The sequence below is a fragment of the Apodemus sylvaticus genome, chromosome 2, assembly GCF_947179515.1.
Source record: "Apodemus sylvaticus chromosome 2, mApoSyl1.1, whole genome shotgun sequence".
NCBI lineage: Eukaryota > Metazoa > Chordata > Mammalia > Rodentia > Muridae > Apodemus > Apodemus sylvaticus.
The window spans coordinates 114320861-114346916 of record NC_067473.1 but is presented as its reverse complement, the minus strand read 5'-3'; the positions used below and the strand labels follow the sequence as shown (position 1 = coordinate 114346916).

The 26056-nt window shown below is 47.8% G+C and overlaps 1 protein-coding gene across 16 annotated transcripts in view; it reads right to left on the bottom strand.

Moving 5' to 3' along the window:
• Window positions 1-25391, bottom strand: part of Dysf (dysferlin) — a 205189-nt gene extending 179798 nt beyond the window's left edge. For 8 of the 16 annotated variants that reach the window (XM_052174136.1, XM_052174140.1, XM_052174138.1 and 5 more), the window contains exon 1: window positions 24927-25391. In XM_052174136.1, the coding sequence (XP_052030096.1) occupies window positions 24927-25014 (88 nt within the window). In that variant the 5' untranslated portion in view covers window positions 25015-25391. Of the gene's footprint in view, window positions 1-13148; window positions 13408-24926 lie in introns of those variants that run through there. The other 8 variants (XM_052174135.1, XM_052174139.1, XM_052174137.1 and 5 more) reach the window with 1 other exon arrangement.
• Between the last annotated feature and the right edge of the window lie 665 nt (window positions 25392-26056).

Here is a 26056-nt window from a genome sequence, read left to right as displayed (position 1 = left end):
TTTATTTTGAGATAAGATTTTATTCAGTGTCCCATTCTGACCTTGAACTCCCTCTCGAACTTTAGATCCTCCTGCCTCAGCTTCTTATTACTGATCTGTGCCACCAGGCCCTTTAACCTTAATTGGTTAAAATGATGGATTTGATTGTTTACCTTCCTCCATGAGACCTAGAAAGGGTTTATGGGAAGCAAGCAGACCTAGATACTCCTATCTGGCTCATGTAGCTGACGGAAAGCAGGTGGCTTCGGGGTAGACAACTAGAAGTCACACTGTGACTTCTGAGAAGTGACCCGTGTGACCATAGGTGGCAATCAGCTGCAGCATATGGAGCAGGGAGCACTAAGGTCTGGGAGCCTATTCCTAGTGCAGTGGGGGACTGGGCCTTGAAGGGAAGGTGGCGTACAGAACCGCTTCTAGGAATGGGCAGGCTATGTTCAGAACAAAGCTGAGCCTGGCTTGCAACCCTGAGCTCTGCTGGGGCAGGCAGGTCTGCTCCTCTCTGAGGGTGATCCCCAGAAAGAGGCCACAGTGGGCTGACAGCAGCAGGGTGAGGGTCCCACCAAGCAGTCCCACAAAGACTACAGAGAAAAGGAGCTCTGGAGGGAAGGGCATGGGAACCGAAGAACTAGGCGTGGCCACTCTGTCCAGACGCCTGCCCCCCTTTTCTAGGGAGCATCAGAAACACAGTGTCTGACTGCACGATAGTGGAAGGGAAGGTGTCAGCCAGCCAAGGAACCCCCTGCCTCGGCCAGGTCTTCAGTCCTTCCCATATAACACGTGAGATTCTCTCTTGTGAAGCCTGCGGTCTCCACCAGACTGCAAGGACCATGGAATCTCCTTTAACAGCAGCTGGAGTGTGTTTCTGGAGCTAGAGCACTGAGACCTCCAGGGTTGAGCTGTGTCTGGGCTTAGTCAGGGTCCTAGTTGTTTAGCCTGCTCACATTTCCCTAGATATTGTGGAAGCTGGTGAGCCCCAGCCCCTCCCCCTGACTGTACATCCTTGAGGTTGGTGGGCTCTGTAGATACGTATGAAGAGATACATATAGGGAAGGTAACTGGGAGTGGGAGTTGAATACCAACCATGTGTGTTCAATCTCAAGCTTCTGGGGCCATCCTTCTAAGTTACAGAAGGTTTAGAAACTGAAACTCAAGCCATTAAAATAGTATTTAGTAATCAATTTAGCTGAGCAAGACTTTTATCCCAGCACTCGGAAGGCTGAGGCGAAAAGATCAGTTCTAGACAGCCTGGGCCTGTGTCAAAGCAAAATCAATCTAAAATAATGGTAGGGAGCTGAAGAGATTGCTCAGCAGTTAGAAGCATGTACTGTTCTGTCAGAGGACCCAAGTTCTGTTCCCAGCACCTAAGTCAGGCAGCTTACAAGCCCCTGTAACTCCGGCTGCAGAGGACAGGATGCCCCTCTTCTGGTCATCTGTGCACTTAAGCACTGCTGCATTCACTTGCACACTCCTTCCCACACACACACACACAAACACACACACTGGCGAAAATGTAATCAGAATAAATAAAAATAATAAGAATAAAAATAAATACTTAAGTCATAAGAAGCCGAATACATATTAGCATCTGTGGCATATTTATGTGGAAAAAACTTGCAAATCAAGGAAAAACTAAAAGTGTTACTTTTACATTTTTGCAAACCTCTGTAATGCTTGGCTGGTGGCTATATCTACTCCTGTGTTTATGTATCCACTGATGGCTTGTTTTGATTAATATCTATGAAGAAAATCCAGCCAGATAGGTAGCTGGAAGTAAACGAGGCGTATGTTTTAGTGAACTTGCAGGTAACTGTAAACAGTTCTTGAAATTACATGTATACTCAACAGATGGCAGGTTTAAACTGTTTTTAAAAGTTGTGTTGTATATTCTAAAATTAGGTTAATAAACATGTTTGCTTTGTTACATTAAACTTACTCTGTCTTGCTCTTTGAAATGAGTCCCTTACCTACTCATGATTCTATAACATCTACACTTGAAAGTTTTGATGCAATGAGTTAAGCAGATCTTCCAAATGTAGAGGTACTTCTTATATAATAACCTCCAATTTATTAATATCACCATCAGTCTCATCAGAAAAACCTACATAGTAGGAAGTTAAGAAAGATAGGTTTTCTAAAATGTCATCTTATTTTTGCTTGAAAATCAAACTTCCCAATTAGATAAGTTACAAACATTAGGCATTGTCCATGAATGGGGCAGGCTGGCTGATTCATTTTTAAAAACAAAACTGACAAAATCCTCAGTCTAAACAATCCATTTGCCAGTCTTTTCTTCCATTAAAATAGTATCTTATGAACATAAACTAACCAATGGCTGGTGTAGCTTGTGTCTTAGTTAGGGTTTCTATACCTATAACAAAACACAGTGACCAAAAGCAAATTGGGGAGGACAGGTTTACCAGTTCATCACACTCCATGACTCCTGAGGGAAGTCAGGGCAGGGACTTGGAGTCAGGAACTAAAGCAGAGACCATGGAGGCACAGGAGGAACATTGCTTCCTGGCTTGCTTCCCATGGCTTGCTCATTCTACTTCCTCACAGAGCCCGGGATCATCTGTACAGGGGAATCACCACCCTCAGTGAGCCAGGCCCTCCCATGTCAATCATTAATCAAGAAAATGCACCCTCGAACTAGCCAGCCTTGTCGGTCTGTTGAAGGCATTTTCTTAATATTATCTCTTCCCAGCTGTGTTCGGGTTTGTATCAATCTGACAAAAACCAACCAAGACACTTTGTAACACAAGTAAGTGGTCATGCTCTGGTTTTCCACAGTCACCACATGTGGGGTATGAAAAATGTCCTAAACAAATGTCCCACTTCGTGTCACAAGACATCATAGTGTATAAAATTATTAACCATTACTAAAATATTACATGTCATATTTATATTGTGTATATTTGAAGAGTAGGGACATCTTTAATCTGAGTGCACAGACATAAAGAATGCAGCAGGTAAGGCTGGAGAGAGGGCCCGGCAGTCAAGGGCATCGGCTGCTCTTGTGGGGGACCTGCGTTCAGTTCCTGACCTCCACATGGCAGTTCACAGAGTTCCAGGGCATCTAAAACCCTCCATGGGGCTCCAAAGGTACGCGTGTGCTACGCTTACATACAAGCAGGCAAAGAATCATTCACACACAAACAACTATTGGCAAAACAAAAGGGACACAGTAGGTATATGTGAGCATCCGAGCCTGGAGTAATGTCCGGGGGCAGCAGTGGTAGCTTCCCCTGAGTGCAATCAGCGAGGGTGAACTGTTTAACATGACAGTGGATATTGTTCTGACCTTGTCAATTGACCCTAGAGAATTGGGAAATTCATTAAGATTTCAGCCTGAAAAAACAAAAAGGCTGGGTAGCAGGTGATGATGTGCACCTTTAATCCCAGCATTTGGGAAGTGGAGGCAGGGGAAGCTCGGAGTTCAGGGCCAGCCTGGTCTACAGAAGCAGATTTCAGGACAGCCAGCGCTACACAGAGAAACCCTGATTCGAAAAAGAAAGGAAAAAAAAATTCATTCTCACTTTGCTCATTTGTAAGATCTCAATAACTCTACAATAATTAAATAAGACAGCATGACCGGGCGGTGGTGGTGCACGCCTGTAATCCCAGCACTCTGGGAGGCAGAGGCAGGTGGATTTCTGAATTTGAGGCCAGCCTGGTCTACAGAGTGAGTTCCAGGACAGCCAGGGCGACACAGAGAAACCCTGTCTCGAAAACCAAAAAAAAAAAGACAGCATGCACGAGGCACCCAGCTACCCTCGGGCTCATAACGTTACAGCTGCCCACCCCCCTTCCGTCCACAGCCGTTCTGATGCACCTATCCAAGTCTGTGAACTGTCTAGTGACCTCCCATTGGTCTCTTCTCAGATGAACTTCCTGGGTGCCCTGTCTTCCCTGAGGATGACAGAGATAGCTGTTCTGTGGGGTTCCCAGGACAGCTGGAACCCCAGCCTGGGACAGCAGCTCAGTGTACTTCTCTAGCCATATGCTGGTCCACTGACCGGGTACGGTTGGTTTTTTTTTTTCTTCAGAGAACCACACCTCCGTCATACTAGCAACCCATATTCATAATGATGCATCTTAATAGACCCTTTTCTTTCTGAAGTTGCTGTGAGTTAACTTCCTCACCAGGGAACAGAAGCACTGTTTTTGAGGACACCATAACCTTTCTTACTGGCATGGGACAGTTCAGGTGAATGGAGAGGTCAAAGAAGGCCCCATGGGGCCAGAGGCATGCTAGAAAGGGCACCAGTTGACTTCTCAGTGTTGTTGGCCCAGGCCTGCCTGTGGAGACTGCTGTGTCTCTTCTTTGGTTCCATGATGCTGTGACTTCCAAGGGAGCTGGACACTGGTTTTGAAGTCATTTGATGAGGATCCCAGGAGGCTATGAAGATGGTTCAGGGGCAAAGCACTTGTCACACAAGCCTAGAAACATGTGTTAGGATCTCCAGCACCCATGGGGAAAAGCCGGACAAGGTAATGTCAGTCCCAGTGCCCCTACCAGGAGCTGGATGGTGGACACAGGAGAGACAGCAGAAGCTCATAGGCATGTAGCCTGGCATATGTAATAGTAGACAAGACAGACACTGTCCCAAACAAGGTGGCAGGTGAAGACTGTGTGACACCTGGGTTGTCCTCTGACATCTACAGGCATGTGGCATTGTGGCCTTAAAGAGCTGGGCGCCTTCTAGGCCTCAGCGGCCCAGCAGTGCTCTGACCTGTGCCCGCTGTAGGGTTTTGAGGGGACAGGAGATGAAAGCTAAGTGTCCACTTCCCCTTGCCTATCACAAGTCTGCTTCCTGCGGCTCCAGAAGTAACATGAAACATTCCACATACTGCCTTCTTGAGTGGCCCACTAGAAAACTCATTTCCTGGTGCTCTCTGCTAACATAATTGGGCAATGTGCGTGACAGCCCTGGGCTAAGTGCCTTCTAACCACTCTCTACTTCCTGTATTCCCTGAAGATGAAGACCGAGGAGGACCACAGTGGAATGTTATGGAGTCTTGATTCGGAGGGTGAACTCTCGGACAGTCCTGTAGAGCTTGGGAGGAGCCACTTATGGGACTTCCACCCCAAAGAACGAGTGGCAAGGGGACACTGAGGCCCAATGAGAGCATACTTCCTGCTCAAGCAGAAGGAGTTGGCTTCTGTAGCATGTAAAAAGCCAGGTGTGGTAGCTTGTGTCTGTAAACTTCGTGCTGGGGAGACCGAGACGGATTTCCCTAGGGCTTGCTGGCCAGCCACCCCTAACAGAATAGGTGAGTCCTAAGTTTTAGTGCAAGAGACCCTGTCTCAAAAAACTAGTTCCTGAAAAAAATGTTCCTGAGGAACATTACAAAATGCTGACCTAAGACTTACACATGTGTTCATGTGTGTTTGTATGAATAATATTCATAGAAATGCAGCCAGGCCGTGGTGGTGCTTACCTGTAATCCCAGCACTCTGAGAAGCAGAGGCAGGCGGATTTCTGAGTTCGAGGCCAGCCTGGTTTACAGAGTGAGCTCCAGGGATTCTATATAGAGAATCCCTGTCTTGAAAAAAACAAATTCAGAAAAAAAAAAAAAAGAAAGAAAGAAAGAAGGAAAGAAAGAAAGAAAGAAAGAAAGAAAGAAAGAAAGAAAGAAAGAAAGAAAGAAAGAAAGAAAGAAATGCAAACTTTTGTTTATAGGAAAGGAACGGTCACCCAGTTCATCATGTGACTTACAGGCACCTAAATAAGAGAAGGCACCTTGTCAATCCCATGCCTAGCCATTGATTCTGGAGATGTGTCTTTTCATCTAACAATCTCCAAAGGGTACACAGCTCCTGCTGAGGGGATGGGGTGGTGGAGGGTCCCATGGATGCTCTGTACATGTGCTCAGTACCCACGATGACTGTGGGGAAGCCTGGGTCTCATTCATTCACTGCATAGCTCAGCTAATCACACATACACACACACACACACACACACAAAACAGACACAGATACACAGATACACACAGACACACACACACACACACAGGCACACACACAACAGAGACACACAGACACATACATACACATACACACACACACACACACACACACGAAACAGACACATATACACAGAGACACACACACATACACGCACAGGCACACACATACACATACACACATGCACACACACAACACAGACACACAGACACATACACACACACACACACACACACACACACGAAACAGACACAGATACACACACACATATACAGACACACACACATGAAGGAAGGAAGGAAGGAAGGAAGGAAGGAAGGAAGGAAGGAAGGAAGGAAGGAAGGAAGGAAGGAAGGAAGGAAGATAAGAAGGGAAGAAGGGAAGAGGAAGAAAGAGAAAGGCAGAGAGGGAGGAGGGAATGAGTCTGGGTACAGGGAACTCGGATCAGTCAGGATCACAGAAGCAGGTAGCTGCCAGGACTGGGGAGAAGGAAGTGGAAGAGTTTCCTGAGTGTGGAAGTCTGGAGAGTATTCTAGAGATGCAAGCTGCTCACAGCCGTCTGGTAGGGTTGCTTTGTTTTGTTGGTGTGTAGTTTTTGTTTGTGGGCAGAATTTGCTGGGTTTTTTTTTTTGTTTGTTTGTTTGTTTTTTTTTTTTGAAGGATAGTGCTTGCTAAGGAAGACACTGGGGACCGACCGCATGCTAAGCACACACACCCCGGAGCTACACCCCAAGACCCCTGCGTGTACTTAATCACACCACACTGACCTTAACTCAGAGATCAGCCTGCCTCTGCCTCCAAGTGCTGGGATTAAGAAATGTTCCACAACACCCAGGCCATGAATATATTTAATGACACCAAAACTGTTTAATTAGTCAATTAATTTATTTATTTTGATTAAAGAGCCCTGGCTGTTCTGGACTTGCTTTGTAGACCTGGCTAGTTTTGGACTCACAGAAGGATTAAAGAAGTGTGTCACTTCTCCCAGTCCTTACTATCACCAAATTTAACACTTAAAATTGGTTAAAATGGCTGTGACAGGGCCACATGACTTTAATCCCAGCACTAAGAAGCCAAAGGCAGTGGACCTCTGTGAGTTAGAGGCCAGCCTGGTCTACAAAGCAAGTTCCAGGAAAGCCAAGGCTGTTAAACAGAAAAACCTTGTCTTGAAGAACAGAACAGAACAGAACAGAACAGAACAGAACAGAACAGAACAGAACAGAACAAAACAAAACAAAACAAAACAATTGGTTAAGATGGTGTGGTGGTTTGAATAGATATGGCTCCTGTAGACTCAAGTTTTGGAATGCTTGGCTTATTTTCTTAATATCTGCAAATCTGCCTCAAACATGGCTGATAGAAGGTAGTGAAGGTGTAGACTTCCAGAAGGGCAAGTGAGAAACTCAGCAAAGCTTCAGGTGTGGCCACAGCTACACGGCTTCAGGAACTCACCCAAAGAATCACCCACTGGGATAGTCTTCAGGTTGACAGTATAATTTAAGAATTGGTTATAACTATTTTAATGTGATCTAGATAGACCAAGCCATGGTAAAAAACAAAAACAAAAACAAAAAACCACACCCATAATACCAGGAAGTAGGAAACTGAGACAGAAGACAGAGTTCAAGGCCAGCCTGGGCTCCATAGCAAGATCCTATTTCAAAAATAAAAGGGAAAGAAAGAAGAAAAGAAAAAAGTGATATGATCTAAATGTTCATCTTAAGAGAATTGGTTGAATTAATTATTACACCAAATAAAACGCTCTGAAGACTTTCTAAAGAGCTATGTAGAAGAAATAGTGTCAACACAGAAAGTACCCTTAGCTTATTTCTTTCGTTTGACACCCTCACACAGACATACACACAGGCAAAACACAAATACACATGAAATAAAAATAAATAAAATGGATTCTTTATATTTTGCTTACAGTTTTCATGACCCCCATGCCTCTGGATCCTCCACATTTCCCACCCACCTGTCCTGCCTAGTTTTACATCAGGTTAACACAAGCTAGAGTTGCCTGAAAGGAGAAACCTTAATTAATAAAATGCCTCCATAGGACCCAGCTGTAGGGCATTTTCTTAATTAGTGATTGATGTGGGAGGGTCCATCCCATGATGGGTGGGGCCATCCCTGGGCTGGGGTCTTGGGTTCTAAGTGAGCAGGCAGAGTAAGCCATGTTGAGCAAGCCTGTAAACAGCACCCCTCCACGGCCTCTGCACCAGCCCCAGCCTCCTGGTGCCTGCTCTGTCTGACCTCCTTCAGTGATGGGCTACAATGTGGAAGTGTAACCCTTTCCTTCCCAACTTGCCTTTTGTAGTAGTGTTTCACCACAGCAATGAAACCCTAAGATACTACCCTTTTTTCCCTCTCCCCCTTTATAAAATAAACAGGCATCTAAAAAATAAAACAAAATACAAGAAACAAACCAGACAGAATAGGACAAAACAAATTGAACAAAAAGAACCAAAAAAAAAAAACACACAAGAAACACAGATAGATACAGAGACTCACACTCACACACACACAGAAATCCCATAAAAACACAACACTGAAGTGAGGTAACCCAGTCTCAAAAGATCAGTCATGGCATGCACTCACTAATAAGTGGATATTAGCCTAGAAAATTGGAATACCCAAAACATAATCCACACATCAAATGATGTACAAGAAGAACGGAGGAGCCGGGCGGTGGTGGCGCACACCTGTAATCCCAGCACTCTGGGAGGCAGAGGCAGGCGGATTTCTGAGTTCGAGGCCAGCCTGGTCTACAGAGTGAGCTCCAGGACAGCCAGGGCTATACAGAGAAACTCTGCCTCGAAAAAACCAAAATCCAAAAAAAAAAAAAAAAAAAAGAAGAAGAATGGAGGAGTGACCCCTGGTTCTGGAAAGACTCAGTGTAGCAGTATAGGGCAAAACCAGAACACAGAAGTGGGAAGGGGTGGATGGGAGAAAAGTGGGGAGGGAAGAGGGCTTATGGGACTTTCAGGGAGTAGGGGGCCAGAAAAGGGGAAATCATTTGAAATGTAAATAAAAAATATATCGAATAAAAAAATAAAAAAAACAACACTGGAAACCATAATATATAAACAAAAGATATATGTATGTGTGTGTGTATGTATATATATTCCAGATAAAGCATTATGAGACAAAAAAATCTCCAAAAATACCACTAAGTTTGTTTTGTGTTGGTCATCTAGAGCTGGACCTAGGGCCTGATCTTAAGTGTGGCTTGTAAACCCACTGAGACTCTACTAGAGAAAACCAATTTTTCTTCTGTGAGTGGTTATCAGTTGGAGATAACTTCTGGGTTGGGAATGGGGCTTGTGCCCACTTTCCCTCTGGGATCCCATCTGGCTTAGGCCTGTGTGGCCCCTATGCATGCTGCCTTGGCTTATTTTTAAATATGCAAACTTCCTGGGATCCCTTAGAGAAAAAGGTAGGGAGTCTGTGAATTCTAGCATAGGACAGAGACAGCCAGTCTTTATGTCTGGACACAGAAGACATTGCAAGGCATCTCATCGTGACATGTCCATCACAGCAGAGTTTCTCTACCTTGCACTAGCAACCTTTGGAGCCACACAAATCCTTGCCGTGAACTCTGAGGCACCCACCCCACATATGGGCCATCGAGCTCAATGCTGGCCCCTGAGCGCTGCACTCCAGTAGCCACCTGCTCCCCCAGGAATGTCAACCCAAAATGTTCCCAGACATTGACACAGGTTCCCTAAAGGAACCAAACCACCTCAGTGGCCTTCCTAAGTGAGGCAGAAGTACTCCCTGGGGGCAGATGGTCCTGTGAGACCCTCAGGATCCTGCCTGGGTGACAGAGGGGACGCAGGAAGAGAGAGGACCCAATCAACGAAGGCCTCCTGGGTTCCTAGCCAGGAATGCACCAGGGATATGGCAAACCAGGGACATTTGAACTCCCAAAGGAGCAGGGAACTGATTTTTACCCTCGATGCATCTCCAGAGTCTAGTATGGTAATGGGCACATAATATGTGCTCAACAAATGTTTGTTCAATGCAGACAACACACAAATAGAGGGATATAAATAACTGCATTACAGGATGGAAAATGGCCAGGGCAGAAAAGAAACATCAAATGCTGTAAGAAAGGAAGCTGAAACGTCTCATTCATACAAATGACAGGGGGGGGGGGGGGAACCCTCCGTGCATGCCCAGTTACTCATGGCAATCCTGGTTAAGTAATTAATCAGTGACTACAAGAACAATGACATGACTAACATTAATTAATAGCCTGTATAATAGCCTCAGATGGGGAAGCCACATAGCTCTGAGTCCAACCTTCCAAAGCCCAGAATCTATTTTTGGAGGCAGGTCCTGAAATTACATCTGAAGATGGAATGCCCAAGCAACAACTGCAGGGTGAGGCCGTCCAGACCCACATATCTCAGCTACATGCTGGAGACAAGCACAGCACCTAGTGTAGGCCAGCTTCTCAGCAAGCAGGCCTCTGTCCCTCTGTGACTTACTGCTTATCAACTCTGACTGTGCCTGGTGAAGAATACCCTGCTGGGTCCCAGTCCAGGGGCCGGTGAGCTTGGGTGATGGGCTCTGTTGAAGGTCTTCCCACCATTCTGGTATACTGTAGGGTGGAAATCCCCAAACTGGGAACCTGGGTCTGATTCTAAATGGCCAGGCATCAACTCAACCCCAGCCTCCGTGAACAAGAATGCATGGCATAATCTTCATCTCCAAAATGGCCTGCATCAGGTGTTAGAAGGTGATTCACAGGTCTCCTCCTAGAAGTTCTTGGATGGTAAACTCTGCAAGTGACTCTTGACCAGGAAGAGCGAGGATCACGCCCAGATTGAGGGAGGCTAGGGGCCAGAGGTAGAAAGCCATATCCTGCTCAGAAGAGGGCATTCCAGGGAATTATCAAGACAGGTGGCTGTTCCCAAGAGTCCTGGCATCTGATGGGGGGCCAGGGAGATGTGCTAGCAGATCCAGCAAGGTTCTGCTGCAATTGGACGGGGGATACTGAAAGCGTTCATGGAGAAGGTGGCAATACAGACCCTGAGGTTAACTCTCATCTCTGCTGGAGAGGTTACATGCTCTTGCGGCTCTTCTTACCTGTGCAAATACACGGCCAGGCTCTATACAAGTGGGAAAGCTGAGATTTGGGGAGGACGACAGGTGGGCATATTCAGGATACCTGAACCAGGGCAACTGCCAAATGGGGTTTGGGCCGCTCTGGCCACCTGTCTGATGCAAGAGCAGAGTCATTCTCAGTGCTAGAAGTTATATCTGATGTTTTGTTCTGGTTTAGTTTGGGCAAGGAATAAAGGCCAAGGGTTTCTCTTTTTTATTCATGATGGGAAAATGGTCTAACAGTGGCCCAGGATCCTGATGAAGGAAAGCGGTTGCCTAGCAAGCAGAAGGACCAAAAGCCCGGTGTTAAACAGACCAGCCAAACCCAACTGTAGTGGCTGTATCTGTAAGCTCAGCCCTGAGGGGGGACAGAGCCCTAGTAAAGTCCTAGGGCTCGCTGGCCAACCACTTTTATGGAGTTTCATTGACCTGGGAAATTCTAAGTCAATCAGATGTCTCAAAATGTCTAAAAAGAAAAAGAAAAAGAAAAAGAAAAAGAAAAAGAAAAAGAAAAAGAAAAAGAGCCGGGCGGTGGTGGCGCATGCCTGTAATCCCAGCACTCTGGGAGGCAGAGGCAGGCGGATTTCTGAGTTCGAGGCCAGCCTGGTCTCCAGAGTGAGTTCCAGGACAGCCAGGGCTATACAGAGAAACTCTGTCTTGAAAAAAACCAAAAAAAAAAAAAAAAAAGAAAGAAAGAAAGACAGATAAGAGAGAGAGAGAGAGAGAGAGAGAGAGAGAAAGAAAGAAAGAAAGAAAGAAAGAAAGAAAGAAAGAAAGAAAGAAAGAAAGAAAGAAAGAAAGAAAGAAAGAAAGAAAGAAAGAATTAAGTAGCACCTTGGATTGAATCAGAGGTTATCCTCCACACACACCACACAAAGAAAAGTGCTCTACCCCTGAGTGCTCTACCCAACTACCCACAACAATTTCCGTACAGTGAAAGTCTGGGCAACACCTGAGAGACAGGGTCAGATGAGAAGGAAGGAAGAACCAGGTCTGAAAGTTACCTGACATTAGGAGCACCCTGGCAAGTCTGATCAATGGAAACCCCAGGGTGGCCTAACACATTTCAAATCACACTTTGCAAAAGAATCAGCCTGTCATTCCCCCCCCCCCCCCCCACACACACACACCAGGAACACACACTTGATCTGGGGCTCCATTTGTTCCCTGTGTCTGGCCTTCATCTCACATTATCTGGGGATGGGGGCTGCATGTAGAGTGGACAAAAACCTTGGGTTCCTCGTATCCCAACTGTGTCACCAAGGTTAACACTTTTGTGACAAGCCCTGCCTCAGTTTCTCTACATGTGGCTCTCTTTTTAAATGTATTTTCCTCAGAGCCCTGGAGTACAGCTCCTGGGGAAAGGAAGCCCTCTCTCCTCTCCTTATTTATCTCTCTCGGCAGAAATGGGGTCCTGACTCACCACTATTGTTCCTTCTCTCATTTTGACAGGTCCTTCCTCTTCCCTTTCCCCTCCTGAGACACCCCTCCCTTGGGAATCTGCCTGAAGCCATGGTGAAGGGACCTGGTATGTGGAGGAAGGAGCAATCTCAGCAGAGAAACCTTTTCTGGTCTAAGCAGCACAAGACTTAGCTCCTTGAATTGGAAAACATTCCACATCCCAGACACCCCTCAGACTTCCTGCGTCAAAGCCACATCCATAGTATTCAGTTCCTCTTCCTTCTGGTTGAGATTTGGCCATTCAAACAGTGTTCAGTCAGATTCATGGGTAGAGGGATGAAACATAACTTTCAAAGAGCACTACTAAAATGCTCACAAACCAGTTATGTGGCCCTGATTACACCACTACCTTCTGTGTCTTCCAACCCATCCTGTGTCCACTACCCAGGGTGGTACCTTCTGGGTACCGTCTTAGGAAAGTAATAACTCCTGGCCTAGCACAGTACTTCCAATTTTCTTAAGCTCTTAGCATTTGCTGTTAGGTTTCCTCGCTGTCAATCCCGGGGCGGGATTTCTGGTCTGATCTAGGTCCACAGACCCCGAAGCTGGGTGCAGAGAAACGGAGGGTGCCCAAGCATGGATGAAGTGGCTTCAGGGCTCTCACCTCGAAAAATCAGGCTGGCAACAGGATCGCTGCGCCGGTCCTTCTTCACACTGGAGAGGTTGCTGGCTCTTGCCAGCAAGCAACAGAGCATGGCTCTGCAGCCCAGGCGCGCGGGGCGGAGAGGGAGTTGGAGCTCGGGACGCAGTCACTACTGCCCCGCCAGAGTTCAGATCCAGAATGGCTATGCCAAGAGAGCAGTCGACTCTGCTGCGCCTCGGTGGAGACTTGGTCAGCCTAGAAGGCGAGGCTGCGCGTGGGACAAGGTACACCCATAGGGCGGATCCTCCCTTCCATCCCGGCCTGGGTCCGCCCTGAGGGCGGTGGCCGGGGAGGAGCCAGAATAAGGCTCACTCTGGATCAAGCACCGTGCCTTGTTCTGAGGGTCTCCAGGAGGCGGTAGACAAGTGGCGGGCAAGGTCAGGGCAGGGTTGTTGCCTGGAGCAGCACGAGTCCAAAGAGTCTCGCACTAAACGCCGAAGGAGTGCGCACTGTGTGCCCAGTGACCCAGGCAAAGTTCCTAGTGGGCTGCCACGGAAATCTCCCGTGGAACCTAGAGTTGTTGAGGTCTAATTCAAATCATACTGCGTTCCCAGTAGCTACCCATTCGATTTCCTGCAGTTCTCCATTGCAACAGCCGAGGTGGAGAAAGTTGCTTAAGTCTTGAGCCTTAAGTCATCCCAGTCCAAAGCACGCATCTTTGTGTTGTCTGATCCCCTAACAGCTTGGGAAGATCCTCCCCCACAGGGCCTTAGCTTCTCTTCCCCACCCCGTCCCCAACCCCCACACACTCCAGCAGGTAAATGGGGGGCGCGGGGGCGGGGGCATGGTCCCTGCCATTTTCGTTTTGAGGGGCCACACTTTCAGATGGGATATCCTGTTTACGCACTCCATACCTGTAGCCTGTAAGGCTTGGCTGGGAAGACAATCAACTCTGCTCAAGTTCCCCAGTCTCTCTCTCTCTTGACAGCAACTTGTGCTGGGGACCATACCACTCATCCCAAACCTCAAACACACGCTTTTTTTTTTTTTTTTTTTTTTTTTTTGCATTACTTTTTGAAAGAGCCTCCAAACTTTCTGTCTCCATTTTCTCCTCTACTCTGAGCCATCCAGTCATGCTTCCAACCCTTAACACACCACCAAAAAGATCCTATGGGCTCTGCTTGAAAATATGACCAAAAGAAGAGGGGGGGAGGAGGAGAGGAGTAAGAGGAGAGGAGGAGGAGGAAGAAGAGGAGGAGGTAGAGGAGGAGGAAGAGGAGAGGAGGAGGAAAGGAGGAGAGGAGGAAGAGGGGAGGAGGAGGAGGAACAGAAAAAACAAAAAGACCCTATGGATCAGGTTCTCCATAAATAATTATTTTTAAAAGAAATGGTTTAGGTGCCGGGCGGTGGTGGCGCACGCCTGTAATCCCAGCACTTGGGAGGCAGAGGCAGGCGGATTTTTGAGTTCGAGGCCAGCCTGGTCTACAGAGAGAGTTCCAGGACAGCCAAGGCTATACAGAGAAACCCTGTCTCTAAAAAACCAAATCCAAAAAAAAAACCAAAAAAAAAAAAAAAAAAAAAAAAAAGAAATGGTTTAGGGCCAGGCGGTGGTGGCCATGCCTTTAATCCCAGCACTTAGGAGGCAGATCTCTATGACTTCAGGGCCAGCCTGCTCTACAGAGCGAGTTTCAGAACAGTCAAGGCTACAGAGAAATCCTATCTTAGAAAAAAAAAATGGTTTAAAAACAGACCCAGATCCCATCCTTTCTCAGCTTTCTTGCCACCACCCTGGGTGAAGCCGCTGCTTGTTTTTCCTGAGCTACAGTGCCAGACTCCCTCCTGTCTCTGGTCTTCTGCCTCTGCCTTTGCCCCCACCTCCACCCTGCCATACCCTCTGCCCAGAGTCTCCTGTATGACTCTGTCAAAATGTTTCCATGGCTCCCATCTCACCAAAGTAGAGGCCAAAGCCCTGCTGGCCCATGCTTTCTGTTTTGCTGCCCCCCTCAGGGTTCCTCAAACACGCCAGGCCAATGAGCCGTTCTCTTGGACTGTAGTGCTTCCTCCTGCCCTTCCTTTGCAGATTCACTCTATAAGAACCTCCTCTGGCTCCCAATTTAACCTGCAACCTCTTTCATGATCTGTTATCATTTGTTTGTTTCCTGTTTGTTTTTGAGACATAGCCTCACATTACCCAGGGTGGTCTTGAGTACTCTTTATAGGCAAAAAAAAAAAAAAAAAAAAAAAAAAAGACTTTGAACTTCGGATCTTCTTACCTCAGTGCTGGGATTACAGGCACATGCCAAAGTGCCCACTTTATGAAGTCTGGAGCTCAACCTAGGAAAGCGCTAGGAAAGTGTTCTACCAACTGAGCCACCTCCCCCCACCCCTCACCCCAAACTCCCTTGCATGGTTGCTTTTCAGCAGCAATAGCTAGGTAATGTCTACATCGGATTTCTTTTCCACTTTTTCCATCAGAATATTGGGTGGTCTCTAAGAAATTAGGGGAGTTTTGTTTAGCTGCTGTAGCCTTCGCAGCACCTGAAACAGGGTTCGCACATGGCATAGGGTTCTCTCTAAATGTCTCCTAAACAGTTCACTGAGAGGACACTGCACTCCACAGTCCTCACTGGCCACCTCTAGCTGGCAATGTCCCACATCAGGCCACACAGACAGCAGACGGCAGCAGCTGCATCTCTAGGCACTGTGGGGACATGCTCTCAAGAAAGGGCCTGCAATTCCCACTGGAGGGAAAGGACATGTGGAAAGGAGAATCCAGAGTCTTCTCTGCTGCTAGGACCTTCTCTTACTCTGCCTGACTCTTCTCCTCTCCCTTGGTTCCCACTTCTCTCCTAGCTGTTGTGGATCGCTGTCTGTTTTCTCTGCCCCCTCTGAAGGGATGCCTGTATTCAGAAGAGGCCAGGTGAAATCTTAATTAGTCAGATAAGGCTAGAGCCTGTGATTGGGCAGTGGAAGAAGAAGGTGGAGCTGAAAGTCTTAAAGAGGGGAGGGTGCTGTCTGTAGGAGAGGATGCTGAGCCGGAACCACGTGGTCCTAGGAGCCATGAGTAACTGGGGATGCCTTAGATAGACGATTGAGTAAAGCAGGGTACATTTGTCCAATCTAGGTGTGCAGCTTGTATCTGTATCATTTGAGTTTTGAGTTCTTTGTGTGGTCATTTTGGGGGTTGAAGATTTACTGTTATAAATCTGGCTGTAAACTACAAGCCTCTGGAGCTGTCATTTTACGGGGCAAAGGAGATTAAAGCGAGCAGCAGCCAGCTTCTATAGACTTGTCACTGGGAGCCGAAGGCTTGGGAAGTGTGAGCGGTTTGGCAGCAGCTAACCATGGGAACCAGGGCAGACCGCCAGAGGGGCTCCCCATGGGGGTGGGGAGATCGCCATTGCCCGGTGCTTAGCCGACCATGGCGTGGATTGGTTTTTATAATTACACGATACACAGAACCTAGCTGATTAGATGTATGTCTTTGGTTCCATGATGTACCCTGCTCTATCTCCTGCCAATGGCAGAGTTGCCATGGGTGGGCCTGTATCCTAAGTTGTTCTTATGAGGGCACAGGCTTATAGTCCTACACCAAGAAACACAACTCCCACTCCTGCTTCCTGTAACAAGGTAGGGTAGAACAGATTGCCAATGAGACCCAAATGACCAGGAACAGAATGGAGAAAGCAGTGAATCGTCCTGGTTCATGCTTTGGGGGTGTGCAGTGTTTGCATATATATATATATATATATATATATATATATATATATATATATATCCAGAACTTATCATCATATTCAAGTGAGTGACCGATCGCTTTAGAGCTGTCATTTAAATCTACTTGAGCCTAGAATGTCAGTCAATTGCAATTTAGGTCACTCTTCTGAATGCTCATAATGTCAGAAGCCTGGGTGCCTCCTACTGACATCTGCTTCTGCCTGCTAACTGATAGCATCTCCTAACTGGCCATGCCGTGGTCACCCCAGCACATATGGTCCATTACCCACACTGCAGTCATGAGGTCTTCTAGCATAGTTGGGTCCCTGCCCTGATGAGGATCCCTCAATGGCCTCCTCTTCTCCTGGGATGAAGCCTGCATTCCTTTCTGTGCCAGAGGCTCAGACCACTCAAACCCGTACCCCCAGAGTTCCAGTTCCAAAGAGTTTTCAGTTTCTCAAACCTACCAAGCTCCCCTCCAGCTCAGAAGACTCCTTACTGCTGCTTCCGGCTCCTCTGCAGTACCACCTCCATCCACCCATGCGGTCTCAGTTCAAGTATCAGTCCCTAGGGAAGAAGGCCCTGACCTCCCTCTAGGAGGTCACTCTGGGAAATAACCACTTCTGCAGAGACATTGCTCCTTAGTGCTCTGTGGCAATTGTAAGAAAGGCCTAGCTGCAAATTTGCTTGCTCATTGTCAGACCAGGGCTGGCTCAGTGCCCTGGCATTCCCAGTGTGTAGGTCAGGGCTGGCCTGGAGTTGAAACAGTGGAAACTGCCCCAGACTCCCAGAATGGGCTCCACCTCCTGAGGCACTCAGTGCTTTTCAGAGAAGGCAGCATTGCCCCCTACGGGAAATTTTAGATATTGTGAGGATTTTTTGGTTTTGTTTTTTTTTAAGGCTCCTAGATTTGCCCCCACCTCCTCTGCAAGCCCTAACACACACACACACACAGAGAGAGAGAGAGAGAGAGAGAGAGAGAGAGAGAGAGAGAGAGGCCCTATTTTTACTTCTGTCCCCACTCCAGTCCACAGGAAATCTGCAAGGGGTATGTCTAATTATTTTCAGAGACTATTCTAAGGGACTTCAGCACACCCTTGGCCTGTATCCAAGAAACAGGGACTCCACATACCGTTTCCATAAACCAGAAAAACAACAACTGCTGACCCAAACCCTGAGCACATCCTGAGGCCTTTCCCCATCTGAACCTCCAGCTTCCTGGTCTCACTGCTCTTCATTACTCAGAGCTTTCCTTCCCCTAAACACACAGCTGTTCCCTTGCAGACTTCAGACTGGGGCCTAAACTCAGTGGGGCCTCCTCTCAAGGGGATTTGTCTCAATGATAAAGCTGGAACAGGACAATGGTAAGTGCTTGCTGTGAAATCATGAAGAGAGGAGTTCCAGCCCCAGAACCCATGTTTAAAAGCCAGGTGTGGTAGAGCACACTTGTAATCCCAGTACTAGAAGGTAGGTATGCCTGCTTATGCATGCATGTTTACACACACACACACACACAGAATTAAGCTGAAATGAAGAAAGGGGCTTACCCTCCATATCTGTTCTTTCTTCCACTGATATCTCCCACAGTTTTACCTGGTACTTGGTATCCACATTTAAAACTACATTTCCCAGACTCCCTTGCAGCTAGATTTGAGTATGAGAACAATGAGATAGAAGGAGGAAGTATGTATGTAACTGTCCATGTGCCTTTATGGAAAAAAGGTGTGCTTCTCCAGTACCTTTTCCTTCTTTTACATATTGTGAATATGAATTATGATGCTGTGTTATCACAAACCATATTGTCAAAGATACTCCCTGGAGAGAACAGAGCAACAGGCAAAAGGATCTTGGACAACCTGATGCCTCAGGAGCTTTTGAACTAGGATGCCAATATGTCAATGATTACCATGGTTTATCATGGAAGCATTAGGGGTCTCATAATAGTGGATATTCGTAGATCTGCATCTACAGGAGAGCGAACTATTCACCAGTTGGAAGGTTAAGACTTTTAACTGGAAATCCAATGAGAATAAGATCAATTGTGAAGTAGTTTGTAGAATTCCAGATGGATTTTCTGTCTGTCTGACTGTCTGTCTGTCTGTCTGTTTTGCTTAGACTTCATGTTTCCAAACTGAAGATAGGGGTAAAACAAAACAAAACAAACAAACAAACAAAAAACGGAAATTAAAAGTCTTCATTGGTTTTAATGATGTCACTGCTCATAGGTGATGATGGATAGTGGAGAGGATGCTGTCCTATGGTTTATGCTATGCATCAGACAATACACTGATGTCCCCAAGAGATGAATTTTGGAGCAAAATGATGTTTCAGAGCAAAATTGTACCCAAGTTAAGCATTGGAATATATCAATGTCCTCTTATAACTTCTTTTGAAAAATCAGAGAATCTGACATTTTTTTTACCACTCCTGGCTTTTTAACATGGACCCTGTTTAACATAAATCTAACACCTGTGTATAGGTTGGGGTGCACTTACCCCCACTTACCCAGTGAGCATATGTCTTTTTCTCTATAGCCTAATCTAGGTACCATCACTGGCCAGGCTCCCAAGACACAGGAGCATTTGAAGTCCTGTTCTCTAATCTCTTGGTGGCCCTACCACCTAACCATGGACAGAGACTGACGCTTTCTTGGAACACAAAGGTTCCAAGAAAGGTCTGGAGCTTTGTTTCCTCAGGACCTAAACACCAAGCACTCTGAAGCAAAGATCTTGACTTCCACTCAGTGACACCACTGGCTCTTCAGAAGGATGCTCTGCATGAGCTTGCAGAATTCCTTTAGGACACAGTTGCCAGTCCCAAAACCCCTGTGAGTCCTCTCTGCTACCCTCACCTCTCCCTGGAAGCCCCAGTCCATTCACTACCTTCATGTTGCTGAGGATGTAAACGCTCATGCAGTCCACCTACAACCACAATCATGTGACCTCCAGGAAGAGCCTGCTGTGGTGGAAGCAATGCAGGCTCCTGGCCAGACATCCTCGTGGGATGACCCAGAACTTGCAGAGACTGATTTAGCATCTATGAAAGCAAGAGGATGACACTTTGCAAAGGTGTTGCCTTCAGCACAGTGCTGATTCCCCCTGCAGGGGAATCACATGACAGATGTGAGCTTCCTCCCCACCACCTAGGACTTCCTCTGGGAGACAAAGGTGGATAGAAGCCAGCAGGCAAGCAGTGAGAAAGGGAAAACATTGGAAAGGGAAGGTCTGAGGAGGGGCAGCAGGTGGGGGGGGGGTCTCTATAGACATTTGCATTCAGAGATGCAAAGCAGCATTATGAGGCCACGACCTGCCATGGGGCAGGCAGACAGTGCCTCAGTTCAGAAGGACTGATAAAGGAATGGCAGACAGAGGAGTCAAGGGTTCCTACAGATTGGCAAACAGATACCAGTCATGCAGCTGGTTGTATCAGTTTGGGAGGCCATTGGCTAGACAGATGGAGCCAATAATAGAACTGATTCAGTTTAAAAAATATACTGAAAGCTTTCCTAGGTCTGTACAATAGTGTCTTGATATATGTATACATTAATTATAATAGTAATTATAAAAATTTATAATTATAAATAATAACTATAGTTAACATGCATTCATTTTTGTTTGTTAGTTTGTTGAGACAGAGTCTTATGAAGCCCAGGCCAACCTGGAGCTCTATGTAGTTGATGATAACATTGAGTTTCTGATCCTCCTGCCTCTGTCTCCCAACTGTCGAGATTACACATATGCCCCACCCAACCTGCTTTTACACAGAGGTGGAGAATAAACCCAGGGTCCCTTCCTATCAGGCAAACATTCTACCAGCCAAGCTATGTCCCAGCCCTGTGGTTAGATAGTGCTTCATCTGGTCTGCCACACGTCACAGCGGAGGGAACTCAGACACAGAGGGGTTGAGTGGCTTGTCCAAGCACACACAGGCAAAAAAGTGGCAGAGCTGGAATGTGAAGTTCAAGACTCAATCCTAAGCAGTTTATGGGCATGAAGCTGGCGAGATCAGCTCTCTCCCTCCTTCCCTTTTCTCCCCATCCTCCCTCCCTTCCTCCCTATCCCTTCCCCTCCCTCCCTCTCTCAATAGTTTTATGACACTTGGTTGTGACCAAGGCTGCTGTCTGCATCCCTTTGTCCCCTTCTCAGCTTTTATTCCATAAAAAAAGCCCACAGTGGCACCATCATCCTCAGGTGCCACTGAGGTGAGGATGAGTGACAGTCTCCTCAGAGACTTATGACCCTTAATCTTGGACTAGGGTATTAGATCCTACGTGTGAGGACTCTGTGACAAGGGCTGGAATACCAGAAAATCATACTAAGTGATATGGAGAAGGTGATTCAAGGCAGAGCTTTCTGAGATGAGAAGGCAACCTTAAGGCCACACAGCGAGAGCTGGGGGGCTCAGGACCTAGGTGAGTAAGGAGAAACAGCCATGTGTGTGATGTGTGTCATGGGGTCAGGGTGGTGTATGTGTGTGTGTGTGTGTGTGTGTGTGTGTGTGTGTGCGCGCCTTCTGTCTCTGAGTCAGACATAGAGATAGGAGAAGGCAGGAGAGAGGATAAAAATGGTGTAGAGACGACTGGATCCAGGATGCCCAGGAATGAAACCCCAAATACAGTTCTTACTGGAGCAAACATCAGGCTAGTCACTTTCATCTTTGTGCCTCAGTTTCCCCTTCTATAAAGTGGGATGATGAGAGTTGCTACCAATGGTGCTTGCTACTGGACTAGGATGTAGCTCGTGTTATATGTACTATTCAGAAGCATGTCAGCTGTAATAAGTCTAGATCCTTATCATAGGATTTTTGTAGCCTTTTACAGAAACAGTTTCTGAAACCGATGTCGTGCTTGCTTAGCCAATGTCCACTTCCCTTCTTTGTGATAAAGACATTGAGAAGTCAGAACTGGGAGGTATAGTATATGCCTTTAATCCCAGTACACAGGAGGCAGGGGCAGGTGGATCTCTGTGAGTCTGTGGCCAGCCTGGTCTACATAGTGAGTTCCAGGACAGTCAGGGCTACACAGAGAAACCCTGTCTCAAAGAGCTTAGGCCCCTCCATCTTTGGGTTATTTGTCCTATACCGTGTCCCTTACAACCCTATGTTCCCTCTCCTAGACTCAGCCCTACACTGGGCACCCAGCCTGGTTGGTGTGGGTGGCACATGGCATGCATTCCATGTGCCCTTTCTTATTCATGGGCCTATTGTGAGGGGATTCTCTGGCAAGTGGACCACCTTGGCAAAGCTCCTTGGTAAGATCATGCTGGGCCAAATCTTAGTGAAGGGGACACTTGCCCTTTAACCCTGTACACCTGACTGAATTTCCTCTCCCATAGAGGATCTGTGAAATATCGTGACCATGTCACTGGGAGGCAGGTCTAGGTCAGCTTGGGGAGAATAGGCTTCCCAGAAGGGCGTTTCACATTTCTCTGTCCCAGGCCAGAGCCTGTTCTGTAATCATTCACCAGCCTGGCCCTGACCGAGAAGAGTAGAAGGGTGAGCAAGCTTAAATACTGCAAGACACCCAAATTTAGACATGTGTTAAGAGTCTGGCTAATGCAGGGGGTGGAAGGTGGCCAGGGCCTGGGGGAGGGGAGAGACTGCATTCTCCGCTGCCTGACAATGACATCCTGGGTTATGAGGTCCAGCCAGCCTGCTTCTCAGGTTGAGAGCACAGACAATACACTTCCTTTCTGTACAGCGAGTGAGCTCTGGGCTCTGGGAAAGGGGAACAGAGGAGCCAGGCAGCCAAGACAGGACTACGAATGCCCTCCCCCCAGTAAGGTTGAGGGAAGACTCCAGACGCCGCGTCCCAGGGGCTAAATGAAGACAGGCCTGTAACCACCAGCTGTGCTTCTGGTGAGCTAGAAAGCACTCCCATTCATTATCCCCGCCACCCCCACTCTCCCAGCCTTTCTCCTACAGGAGCTCCTGAGCCTGCCCTGGGGGAGGGGTGGGCAGGAGAAAGAGAATGCAATGAACCTTTGCCGAGAAGGGAGGAGGCTAGGGAGGCCTGGAGGAAATCAGGGCTGCCTGGGTGGAGGACACTAAGCCCCTGGGGAGAGAATCAGCCCTAGACCATACTCTGGGCCCTGCAAAGATCCTGATCACAGAGGTGTGTGACTTTACAACGCCTATTCAGGCTTCCAGACAGTGAATGAGGAAGGAGTACAGGAACCAGCTTAACACCCAAGGAGCATGGCTGGTCTTTCAGGATAGCATCCTCCGTTCCCTCAGCCAGGGAGCAAACGCTGAGAAGGAGGAGACATAGTACCAGCCGTCCTCTCTAGAACAGTGGTTCTGAACCTCCCCAGTGCTGCGACCTTTCGTATAGTTCCCCTAACCATTAAAGTATTTCATTGCTACTTCATAACTGAAAATTTGCTACTGTTATGAATCCTAATATAAACATCTGGTATACAGGACATCTGATATGGGATCCCTATAAAAAGGCCAAAGGAATTTTAACCCATTGGTTGAAAAACACATAGATTCATAGCCAGGCACCTAACCCAGGCCACTGGCTGGTCTGCCCAGAGCTGAGAATATAAAGGAAACATGGAAAGTCTCCACCCAACCATGGGAAGATGCCCTTGTCCTGTCTGCTGGAAACACACTGATAAAGCTCATTCCAAAGGCTTCTATGGGAAGCTGGTAGACAAAGGCAGAGCAAGGCAGGGAGCAGGAGAACCACACACAGGGAGAGTTCTCTAAGGTTTCCTTCTCTTAGTACAGGCTGCTTTCCAGGCTGCTCGCCCTAGGTCTCTGTCCAAAGATGCACCAAATCCTAAACTGAGCACTGGGTGCTCCCAACACACCTGTGTGTCCCATGCTTGCCGCAAGCCATCAGATGTCCCATGGACTCTAGGGTGTGCACACACCCGCAAGTACATGTGCACACTTGATGACCAGAGACGCCAGAAAGGGATGTTTACTGCATGGCCAGGGATGGAGTGATGCTCTAATCTGCTGGGCCAGGTATGAAGGGGAAAGAGGACTAGCTAACATTGGAGGCAGAGAAGAAAACATATAGGGTGAGTGGTGAAATTGGCCCAAACCCTTGCCCTCCACTGCTGATCCCCATTATGTCTCAACGCTGGAAGACAAACTGTGAAGACCCGGGTCCTGGTCTGGTCCTGGGGTGGAGAAGGGTCGTCCCAGAAAAGCAATCATGACCAGCCTTCACAGCACAGGCATAACTCTGCCAAAGTTACAGGACTGGAAAGTCACAGGACCGGAAAGGGGCAGGCTGCCTAGCATTAGGGGACCCCAGTCTAATAAAGTGTAAATAGCACCCCACAGGTGTTATTCTGTCGAGAGTAAGGGAGACCTCTAAAGACTAATAATGGTGATACCTAAACTTCCCCCATGGTGGGGGCAGGGAAGGAGGGAGGAGAGAAAGGGAAAGAGAGAGGGAGGGAGGGGGAGGGAAGGATGGAGGGAGGGGGAGGAAAGGATGGAGGGGGAGGGAAGGACAGAGGGGGAGGGAAGGATGGAGGGGGAGGGAGGGGAGGAGGAGAGAGGGAGGGAAGGGGAAGGAAGGAGGGGAGGGGAGGGAATGAGGGAAGGGGAGAGAGGGAAGGAAGGAGGGAGGGAGGGAGGGAGAGAGAGAGAGAAAGAGAGAGAGAGGGAGGGAGGGAGAGAGAGCATAAGATTCCTGGAGGCGTGGCTATGCTTGCTTCTGTGGCAGCCAGTCTGCTAGCCTAGCTTCTGATAGTGAGCAAAGGCGCAGGCAGGGAAGTTATAAATAGGCAGAGTCCAGGGCCTTCCGGGGAGAGGAGCAGAGCCCTGCTTCACAGGGTTGTGCAGCCAAGAGTGGAAAGACATCTTTTAAGGTATCCAGAGAAAAGAGGAGTAGCCCGCCCTCACCCCTGGTCCAGCTGAAGCACAGTTGGCCCACTTCTATCTCACAGCCTCAGTTTCCCCTTCGGTGCCCAACCCTTCTCCTCTGTGTCTTATCAATATCCAATATTAGTCAGTATTGCTAGGCACTCTTTTTCCTGGCTTCCAGGCACGCTTTGATCACTCCTCAGGATTCTATTCTGGTCCCGCCAGGGTGCCTGGCAGGGTCTCCGCGGGTCCTACCTGCAAACACCGCGGAGCAGTAGGCATCGCTGATGTCGGAGTCCGGAGTGTGGACATTCTCCGCAAAGAGGATGAAGACTCGCAGCATCGCGAAGCTGGAGGGGCAGGGTAAGACGCAGGCGGAGGGCTCCCCTCAGGAGCGAGGCCGACTTGGATGAATGGCTGCCGGCTCACAGGTGTCGTCCTGAAGAGGAACAGGCGAGTCCAGGAGGCCCCAGTGGGCAGGCTAGGACCCCGCCTCCGACAGCCTCACCCCGCTAGTCAGAGGGCGTTGCGAAGAGAACAGGGGCTTCTGTTCATCTCCCGCCCCCGTAGTTGTACTCCAGCTCCACGGAACTGTAATTCAATGCCCCGCCACCAGCTTTCCCAATGACACGGCACTTTGCTTTAGACCCTGAAGCTGCGGACTGGGCGGCGGCCGCAATGGCCTGAAGAAGGACCAGGGCTTCAGGCACGCAGTGCAGCCCAGATCTCGCTCCCGGACAGAAGCAAGTTGGGCTCCACCCCTGACCTTCCACCTCTGACTGTGATACGCTTGGCTACGCTTGGCACTTGCAGTGGCCGCGGGACGTGATAGCTCCTCAGAAGCCGGTCAGACAGCCCCAGGGAGGCAGAGAGATCCAGGGCTTAGAGCTGGGAAGCACCTCTGGCGCTTTCACTGAGAGCTCAGAATTTCATTGGTGGACAGCACAACAGCTTTAAAAAGTTTGCCTCCTTTCCTGGCTGTAAAAGTTACAAATGCTTTAACACAGTGGTTCTCAAACTTCCTAATGCTGCAACCCTTTAATACTAATAACAAAATTAATAATAATAATAATAATAATGATCATCATCATAATAATAATAACCCTCGTGTGGTGGTGACCCCCCCAATCATAAAATTATTTTTGTTGCTACTTCATAACTGTAATTTTACTAATGTTATGAATTGTAATGTAAATATCTGATATGCAAGATATCTGATATTCGACCCCTGTGGAATGGTTGTTCGACCCCCCAAAAGGGTCACAATCCACAGGTTCAGAAGCACTTTTACACAAAGGAAGACAGACATCTCACCTCTGGCTCTTTAAAACAAAACAAAACAAAAACTGTTAAAAGATTCAGATATTTACCAATCCAGGTTCCCC